Source organism: Aulostomus chinensis, chromosome 1 (assembly GCF_037954235.1).
Source record: "Aulostomus chinensis isolate RoL2024-O1b breed Wild chromosome 1, RoL_Achi_v1.0, whole genome shotgun sequence".
NCBI classification, from domain to species: domain Eukaryota; kingdom Metazoa; phylum Chordata; class Actinopteri; order Syngnathiformes; family Aulostomidae; genus Aulostomus; species Aulostomus chinensis.
The window spans coordinates 65759499-65769498 of NC_141320.1; the positions used below are offsets into that span (position 1 = coordinate 65759499).

The 10000-nt window shown below is 49.5% G+C and overlaps 2 protein-coding genes across 2 annotated transcripts in view; both read left to right on the forward strand.

The window, feature by feature from the left end:
* Window positions 1–5620, forward strand: part of pou3f3b (POU class 3 homeobox 3b) — a 16995-nt gene extending 11375 nt beyond the window's left edge. Inside the window, exon 4 of the mRNA XM_086201353.1 lies at window positions 4721–5620. Within this exon, the coding sequence (XP_086057479.1) occupies window positions 4721–4760 (40 nt within the window). The 3' untranslated portion in view covers window positions 4761–5620. The remainder of the gene's footprint in view (window positions 1–4720) is intronic.
* A 292-nt stretch (window positions 5621–5912) lies between these two features.
* The window catches only part of mrps9 (mitochondrial ribosomal protein S9), a 12274-nt gene continuing 8186 nt past the window's right edge, over window positions 5913–10000 (forward strand). The window contains exons 1-5 of the mRNA XM_086201428.1: window positions 5913–6057; window positions 6368–6550; window positions 8154–8216; window positions 8316–8346; window positions 8423–8502. Of these exons, the coding sequence (XP_086057554.1) occupies window positions 5971–6057; window positions 6368–6550; window positions 8154–8216; window positions 8316–8346; window positions 8423–8502 (444 nt within the window). The 5' untranslated portion in view covers window positions 5913–5970. The remainder of the gene's footprint in view (window positions 6058–6367; window positions 6551–8153; window positions 8217–8315; window positions 8347–8422; window positions 8503–10000) is intronic.

The window sequence follows — 10000 nt, forward strand, 5'->3', positions numbered from 1 at the left end:
TCAGTCTTTTCCTGCATGAAGTTGACTAAAGTTACTTGATGTTGACTATGAAATTATTGAAAGCTTCAAGAAAATGTAAAGATGAGTCCTGCCACCGATCACGGCTGAGGATAAACGAAACAAGCCTGGATGCACGCCAACGTTTCCCATCCACTACCATTCCTTGTGCTAAGCTAACTAGCGCAGGTCTCAGCTCTTTGATGCAGCACAGAAGGGTATCAATCTTCCTGTCTGGAGATGTTGGCCTGTTCCCCCAGAACGTGTTTGCACTCGTCCAGATTTTAATGTGTCCCGTTTTGCATAAACCACTCCAACCACTTCCTGTAAGAACTGGTGAAACGTAGTCTTCCAACATGGCAGACGGCGAAGAGTCTCTGGTCATAGATGGCTGCCACACATTCCAGCTGTGAGAAGGTCAAACAGGCAGTAATTATACAAGCCTCGGATAAAAAGCATAACTTTCCGCCAAAACTTTCCCTCGGTGATTGATGTGCGAGCGCCCGTCCACATGAAACAATATGAAAACACTCTCTGAAAGATGGAATTTCCCGGACTTTTTAGTTTAGAAGTTCACCCAGATATGTAAATCTGCCGCAGCAGCTGCGCCTGGTTTCCATCATTCCTGAAGGTGTCAGAGCAGCTTCCACCCAACTCACTGCTGCTGCTATAATCTGACCTCCTGATCTTTGATGTCAGAGCTTGATTGCTAATGGGAACGTGAATATGGATGTTTGGTTCACACGTCTGAGCCGTCAGGGAACGCCGCCGCCGCCGCCTGGGGAACACTCGTCGTATCACTGAGCCCATTATGGGAAACACTTGAGGACAGGACAGGACGGCGAAAGGGCAGCGGAAGTTTTTCTTGGGTCATTCCCAGACGTTTTTCCAGAAGTCTCGGGTTTCTCAGATCCAGATCCTCTTCCTCTCCGACGGGACGAGCGGGCAGCTGCATCTCCAGGCTTCACTTCACTCAGCTCCTAATAGTTTCCTTCCTCCTCCTCCCCCCGGTCCTCTCACCTGACAGAAGAAGAGGAAAATAGTCATCTTTTTCAAAACGGTGATGGACTGAAATAACCTTTCAGCTGGAGAGGAAACTTAATCCCGCGTCTGGGGGAAGACGGAGAGGAAGAGGGCACCGGGGTGCGGGAGGGTCGCTAAAGTGCTTCCATGTGACGGATGGAAGTCAGGTCTGGGAACTACTGGGATGAACACTTGGATAGTCTCGGGGTGGGGAATCGGATGCGGAACCGGACCGTCGCCGTGTTGTTTCAAGAGCGAAAGACGATGTTGCTTTTCTCACAGACATTCAGGCTCCAGAGGTTGAGAATGACAGTAAACTTTATTTGTAAAGTGCCTTTGACAACATTCGTGCATTCACGTCTTTCCCCTTTGTTATAATGACAGATACATCGATATATTTCAACGCATGCTTTCAAAGCATTTATTGGGCAGAAATAAAGCGGTTTATTGTGTTTATTTTTAACTTCGTGTCAGATTCCTGGACCATGATGCATTGCTCCGTCCCGTTCCAGTCTGCTCTCCTTCCTGTTTCTATTAAACGTTTACCTGCCCTCCTCTACTCTGCTCTCCCTTCTCCTCTCCTCTCTTCTGCACTGGTTTATTTCTGTTTGGACTCATATTCCACCATATTTGTAGTCTTTTTCTTTTCTATTCTACTTGATTTCCATCTGTCCAACTCCATTCGACGCAGTCACTGTCGTTCCGCTGCTTCCTGAACCAGCGTTTGCGGTTTGTTCAGGTTCTCCCCAGTGGAGGGAGGCGGTCTGGGGACGAAGACCAGGAGGAGGAGGAGGAGGAGGAGCCCTAATATCGGCAGACATCTATGGCCGTCGCCCAATCTGTTGCACGCTCCGTTCATTTCACGCACTGCCAGAAGTGCTTTGTAATTATCCTGATATTGATGAAGGCTGATCCAGCAGGTAATCGCTGGCAGATCAGCTGTTTTTACGCATCTCAGCAAAATGTCTCTATCCATTACAGCTGGCAAATTAATTTCCACCCAGTGACCACACTTGTTGATCGTGTGTGTGTGTGTGTGTGTGTGTGTGTGTGTGTGTGTGGGAAAGAGAGAGTGAGTGAGTAGAGCGGTGGGGGGGGGGGGGGGGTCCATAATCTGGCTCTGAACCACAGAACTTTATCTCGTGGATTCACGTGTTTATCGTGTTTATGTTTCCGAGCAGTCGTAGAACCCAAGTGACAAACCAACACAGGCCTCCCAGAACTCTTCCTCTATTTATGGAGGAACCGTTTCAAGGTTCTCTCCATCGACATGTCAAGTTTTATTTGTAAAGCTCCAAAACACGAAGCAGATTTTGCCTCAAGGGGTTTGCAGTCTGGACAGAACTTCCTCTGGCTCTAACAGAACCTCAGTCCTAACCTTTATCTGCAAGGAACCTTCACCAAGAGGTTCTCGCGCTCTGCCCAGAACCTTTAGGAGTCCAGTAGTTAAAATTCTGTTATTAGAAAGTTAAGAGTTTCCAGCTTTCAGCAAGTGAGAGAAATACAAGAAGTTCTACCCATCCAAATACTGGAGCCAAGAGTTCCGCGAGGAACCTTAATTCAAATGCGGTCTTTGAGGAACCAGATTTCAAGCTGAGGTATTTTCATCGGAAGCGTCTCGTCACTCCCAATGTCAGGAAACGGCTCTTTACAAGCCTTACTTTGAACTGTTCTCAGAGTTCTCATCGGTTCCAAACCTCCAATTTAAGTTTGTGAGGGGAACCAACTGAATGGCCACGTCTGACCGGGAGCTCCCGATCCCGCATCGTGACGTTGGTCTGTGAGTACGTCACGCAGAGGTTCTTCTCAACTGGGGAGAATCTGGCTCCGTTTGGTACCAGAACCAAAGCTGAGAGGATCTCTGATGGATCCGTTTCAAGAACCTGTGGTGGTAAGACAGAGTATTTGGGAGCCTCTGGGATCTTGCAGGATCTCTTGGAGGTTCTTAAGGAACTGTTCAGGTTCTAAAGTGAGAACATTAAAGGTGATTTAGGATAAGTCGTGTTTTTAGTGGGCGTTTGTCAGCCCTGACAGCTAAAGATCCCCAGACGAAGCTTAGAGCCAGCACTTGTCCTAGCATGCTAACGCTACGCAGCGATTTCTGATGTCTGCAAAGTGATTTAAGGCCTAAATGACCACTTGTAATTGAATACAGTATTTCTACAAGTCCTGTATTGTGTATCAGAGACCCCTCCACCACCCATCACAGTACTGAGGGTAAATAAATGTGCTTTAAAAGAGTAAATGAGCTTGAGCAAAGTGGCCCTTTGAGTCTCCATGTTTGTGGAGGAACCATAATGGATTCTTTAGAGCCGTGAACGGTTTATAGGCATGACAGCCATGTTTCGGCACGATGGGCTTATCCCTACGCACGGCGCTAAGGATATTAGGGAATCAGCGTAAAGCAGCATGGAAATGATGACTGGAGCAAAGCCCCGGCTTGCTGCTGTTATAAGCCCTCAATTCTGCTGCACTCCATCCCGCATGGGGGAAGAGGGGGAAGGAGCAGACTTGGCTGGGCTCCACGGTGTGATATCCTCCATTATTTCTTGCTTCATCGCTGTCTCACAATTAAAAGGATGCCACTCAATCCGGGGAACGGGGCAGAGAGGGAGGAGGGGTCACCTATTGTGGGGTTTCCTTTTTCAAGGCAGCGCTGGAATTCCTGGAATATGGATTCTGAATGTTCGGTTCTCAGGTGGAGCTCCTTATTAAAGCCTTCCACAAACGAAGATCTCCACCCACAACGGCAGAAGGATGATTAATGTCCCACCTCTCACCCCCCACTGTGAATTAGAGACCACAGGTCGAAACTATTTTTCTTTGCGGGCAGGAGCACGCTTGTGGCGAAAAAACGGGGCAAACACTGTTTATCATCTGGGTGACGACAGCCCGCCTGGAGGCGAAAGAACCACGCCGGCATATCGACTGGCACCGGCCGGGAGTCAGTGCCCCTTCACTTTGATTAATCTCACCGTGTTCCTGCTCCAACTCTATCAAAGTAATCTAAGTGAAGACACACAGCATTGATCTGTAAACACAGGATACTGTACGACACACACACACACACACACACACACACACACGTGTGATTGGTCTCTGTTCTAGTGGAAGATGAAAACTTTGATTTTAATTCTCATGCTTTACATTTTTTTGGAAGCGGGAGGATGTTTCGGGCGTTTGGCCTCAAATGTCTGATGTCCGCCCATCTCGTTCTCGCTCGGGTGATCAGGCGGCGGCGCCCGGAAGGATCGTCATCAGCTCTCACTTGTTCTCCACGGTGAACTGATGGCTGAAGAGCCGAAGTGTGGCTGCGAAGGAGCCACGCCTCCAGGATTCACACGCAAATTTCACGACACTAATGACGTGACGACGTTTTACGTGAGAAAGGTCAAAGGTCATTTTCAGTAGCCTTCCAGATAAGCGCTTGACTGGTTTGAATAAGTGGGCTTCGGCGGTAAAGTGTTCGGTCACAGAAGGGTTGCTGGTTGAATCCTCCAAGTTGAAGTAGCGAGCTGCTACATCACCAGTTTAGTTGACTTTACCACAACAGGCTCCTATTGGCCGATGGGCTCTGTTAAGGACAACAAAAACGCTGGAAAGGACAGGTGTTGACAAAGATATTGAATATTTCCTGCTGCCTCTGGTGGAGCTGTTAAAACAATATGATAAATAGTAACCCCCCCCCCCCCCCGAACAGGATAAGCGGAAGAAAATGGATGGATGGATGGATGGAATGAGTGTCCCTCATCTGTTCTCCAGCCAGCAGAACGATGACAGGTTGAGCTGCGGAGGGACGGCGATGACGACTCCGGCTCTTCAGTTTGTCCTGGAGACGCGTGACCTGGACGGAGGCGTCCGACCGTCAGATGCCGGCTGCGGTCGTGCAGGAATTTTCTGCAGTTGAATTGAGTCAGAAGTTCTGATGTCGTATGACACGATGCCCCTCCCCCTGCCCTTCCATGTCTCACCAGCTGTTCTGTCCAAACGCTTCGGGTGAACGGAGCGAAGCACCAAGCAATCAGACGTCGCTGAGGTTAGACGAAGGTGGCTGCTTGTGTCCTAAATGTTGTCAAGCCTTGGCTGCAGTGCCCAGCGCCGCCATCAGCGCACCAAACCAGCCTGCTTGGCAGAGAGAGACGGAGCTTTTCATTGTGTTACCTCTGATAAGTCGCGCACCGGCCGCTTCAAATCCGCTGGCGTGACATTTACAGTTCGGTGTGTTTGGTCAGTGATTTTGCGTGGAAGACAGGAACCTTCAGCTGGGCCTCACAAGCGGAACGTTGGGAGGTCGCCGGGGACGGAAGACGCGGCCTGAACGAGAAGAGCAGAAACACGGAGACGGTCCTGTTTTATTGCGTCATTGATAGAAACAACAACATTCTGTTCTGCGGCTCATGTCAGTCGTTATCCTCGCTTGTTTGAAGATGTCACCGGTAGTTTCAGGCGGAGTAGACGCGCGTCCGCTGTCACGTGACTTTGACCGTACAATTCATTCTCGCGTTTGTTGCCGCTTCATTCATTCCTGCACTTTCCTTCAGTTTCTGTGGTTTTTATTTCTGTATTTATTTATTTTTTAAATCAGCCAAACCTGCAAGTTTCCTCTTGGTGCATTAAAAACAATCGTCATCTGTATGGTGTTTTTAAGAGTTCTTTATTGAGCTTTTTATTAAAAGCATGCATACATTTCTACTTTCTCCTTTGCCGTGATAAGGTCATTTATTTTAGGAAAGGAAAAGGGATTTGTATTCATACACGAAACTATACGTTCAAATAACAGATATATACATATATATTTATATAGATGTATATGTTTGTGGATAAAATGTCTATTTATGTAGTGACACAACTGAACATTTGTCAGCGTATTTCCAAAATAAAATAGTCGTGTTTCTATTTCCGGTTACGTATGATGACTTCCTTCCCACATGACTCTAATTGCGACCAAACATGGCGGCGGCGTGTGTACGAACCGCTGGATCTTTACTCGGGAAATATGGGAGTTCCTGGTGGAGTTTGAGCCCAGTGTCATCGAAGGTGAGTCGGCTGGTGAAGCAGGAAGTTGAGTCTCGTCAAAAGTGAAGAACGCAACATTCACAACAAACGCGAACGGACAGAACGTGCGTCGGTGACGTCCTTGAGCTAGCCAGCTGCACCCGCTAGCCGAAATTAGCTTTGCAGAAACGTGAAAGTAAATGAAACTGACGTTGTTATGAGATGTATATTGTTTGGCTAAACCTGGAAACGTTTTAACGTAATTAGCGACACGTTCAACGACAGTTCGTCTCCAGTTTGGCGGCGCTGCAGACCTTAATCATGCTGTCTGGTCACTTCTGCTCCTCCGCAGGTTGGGAGCAGGGCGCTGTGCGTGAGCTCTGCCCTCCACACTAAAACCATGACGGGCGAAAGTATGAAGAAGATCACGAAGGAGTTCCTCCAGGAGCAGGTGGAGGAGTACAAGACGGGGAAGCGACACCTGGCCAACATGATGGGAGAAGACCCCGACACCTTCCAGCAGGAGGACATCGATGTAGGTCGCACACCTCCGGATGCGCTCAGGATAACGGGCTCAGTCACGAGATGTTATTGAGAATGAAATAACGTAAATAATTCTTGACGTGAGTGTTGGTGCTGTTGTTTTCATGGAAAGAGGCCCCTCATTTTGACAAGGCAGCAGTGTTAATCTTGAGTGACGTCACAGGCAGCGGGCAGGTGGCGCCGCCTCTTATTAATCCACTGCGTCAGGGATATTATATATTTAGCGCCATCCTCAAACACACGCAGGTTTTTGGCAGGACATCCGTTGTTGCTGTTCCAACCAGTTAGCTCCACTGCCCCCCGCTGGTCCCCGGGGCCCCTCACCAGTAATGAAGAGAGCTGTGGGCTCCAGGCTGTGAAAGCTGAAGTGACGGCGACCATGAGACACTCGGATGTGTGGAGCAGAAGAGCCCAGACTCGTCAGGTGTGGCGGTGACGGCGACCTGCGAAAAATGAAGAGGAAGTTTCCAGGCACACCCCCCCCCCCGAGAAAAACTCCTTAAGAGCCACAAAGAACATCTCTGAAACTGCAGGACGCGGGGGGCCAAGGTGTCCCAGCCCAGAGCAGCAGCAGCCGCGATTGATTAGTGATTAAAAGTGAAAGATGATGTCGCGCGATGCCATGAAACATGAGTTTAGAGTTGAAATGAAAGGTCTGAGCGACTCCCGGGGAACTCGATGGATTTTGATTTGGTTTATTGCGACGTGCCGGGAGGTTCCCGTCATCGTCCGATCGCCAAACCTCCGCCTGACTGCTGCAGACAGAAAATACCGTGAAAACAAACTTCAGTGAAAACGTGGTGGTGTTGTGAAGTCCATCTTTTATTTCTGCACTTCTTTCTAAAAGTCAACATCCATGCGACGCACATCAGGCGTGTGTTTATATGTGATTGATGACTGCAACAGGCCTTAAACTGAGGTGTGTACTTTTACTGCCTGAAGTGCCTGGTACTGTTGAGCCGAGACGTCGTCCAGCGCGTCCAGATTTTAGCGTGATCGATTCCAGCGTGTCGTTCCAAACGTGTCAGATGCGACGCCGTCCTGAGACACTTGATCCCTCTGGGATGTCGGCCATATTGCTCCTGCGCTCTGGGGACGTCCAGGTGTGTCTCTCCCACTTTTCTCCTCAGCCCAGAACTTCCTCACACACACACACACACACACACACACACACACCATTCCCCCCTACTCGTCTTTTTGTTCCCGCTGTCTGTTGTTGACAACCATAAGCAGCCCCCCCCCCCCCCCGCACCTGCTGTCTCACTAATTGAACTAACCGACAGGAGGAGAACCGAGAGAACTTCCTGTCTCACTTTTACAGCGCCATCTGTAGCCCCGCTGAGAACCAAACACACACACACACACACACACACACGATGAACTCGGACTGAACTGTTGGACGTCCACTGTGTCCTCTGCTCACTGTCACCTAAAACTTAAGCCTTTTTCTGCTCGTTTTCTCCTCAAAGTTCAGTCCACACACACACACACACACGCCTCTCCATGAACCCGCTAGCAGCTTGTGGCTCGTCGTCTCCTGTCTCTGTGACGGTTGTCCCTCGCTCTGACCTCTGTTCTTCCCTCCCTAACCACAGAGGAGCATCGCCTACCTCTTCCCCTCCGGCCTGTTTGTGAAGCACGCGAGACCTTTAATGAAGGTAAATCGTCTCCACCGTGAAGGTCAAACACGTCCAAATCAGTGAAACGAGTCAACAAGCCTCCAATGTGACGCGTCTATGTTTTTATTCTCCTTCCAGCCTCCAGAGGAAATCTTTCCCAAGCAGAGAGGTACGTGGTCGTGGCGCTGTGACTCGTTCTCTGCTGTCCTGAACGTCTTGTGTTAATGTGTCTGGTCTCCCTCCAGGGGTCCAGTGGGGGGAAGACAGACGGCCCTTCCACTTCCTGTACTACACTGGCAAACCGTCCTACTACAACCTCATGCATGTGAGTACTGCAGCTGTGCCCTCACCCACCTGACCCCTGAGACGGGGGGCACCGTCCCCCAAAGTGGAGGGACCAGGTGTCTCCTCTGCTCTGTGGGCCCAGGCAGCTTCCTCAGCGTGGTCGTTTCTGTCAGACTGAGAATAATCTAAATGATAACATTCTGGTAGAGTGGTGATCAGGGTGAAGTGTCCCAGTAAGTGTCTCCAGCAGAGGGCGACATTTCCATCACTACTCTCTCATCATGGGTTTGCATCCTGGAGTTTTGTCCAGAGTGCGGGAATGAAACAGTGAGAGAAGATCTTTGTACTGCACAGCTCTCGCTTCATAGGTTGGAGTCGTCCATGAACTCAGTGTTGAAGTCGCAATTTAAGAAACCGCTGACTGGGTACCGCACGAATGTCCCCGTTATCAGTCTGTCTTCAAGGATTGATAAGAAAATAATTCACAACAAACGAGGAAGTTCATGCTTGGATTTTCCTGAAAAAAATGTCTCATTTATTTAACTTTTTAAAATCAACATTGAGTGAAAGCATGATCCTTTAGTTTGATTTGAGCGAATCAAGAACATCACAGTGATGGCGCCGTCATCTAGGATTCCCATCGGCAAAGCCGTCTGGCTTTGTCCCGTCCCAGGGAGCGAGTGGCGGCTCCTCTGGAGCTCCTCCCCGTCTGCGCTGACTCCTCCTGCTCCGTTGTGTCTGGTCTTCCTCTCCGCTGACCTCCGTCGTGGATGGAGGGTCTGTGACTGTCAGCTGCTCCGGTTCCTTTCCACCTCTCACTCCTGAGGAGCCAGGAGGGGGCAGTGAAGTGGTCTCCCTGGTCATCCTGGTACATCAACCTGCTACTGCTGACACCCCCCCCCCCCCTCAACAACAAACCATGTGGCTTCTTTGTCCCCTTTTTCAGGGACATTCAGAGACTCTCTGACTGACCCAGTCCGGTCCAGTCCACAGATTACTTGCCGTTGTCAAGAACCATGTTAGTAAACATGTAACACGAGCTCCTCTGCCTCCCTCCTGCTTCTGATTTTCTATTATCCAGGATATTTTTTTTTGCAAAGAAAATTGGTTTTTGCTTGATGTTTGCTTTTTGTGCCCCCCCCCCCCCCCAGCCCTCTGCTGCTGGTCGGAGTGGCAGCGGATTAGCCACACTCTATCAAGAAGGAATTAAACAAACATCTGGTGAATAATTGACGGGGAAATGAGTTCTCGCCCAGGCGCTGGCTGGATGAGGTGGTGGTGGGGGTCTGCCTAGGGGATGTGACCAGCTCCCCCCTTGTCCTATACAAGGTTGGGCCCCAAAAACTGGCCTGTCATTTCTGTAGTTGGGCTCCAGAAGCTTCAGGAGGAATCTAAAACCGTGAGCTGTGACCAATTTACTGACCCTGCCGGAGTGAAATTCTTCTCGTTTGAGATATTCCTGAGATTTCAGAGTGATGGTTCAGGCGTTGGTTTGGCACCTGGAATCCAGAAAAGTGGATGTTTTTCCTCTTCTGTTT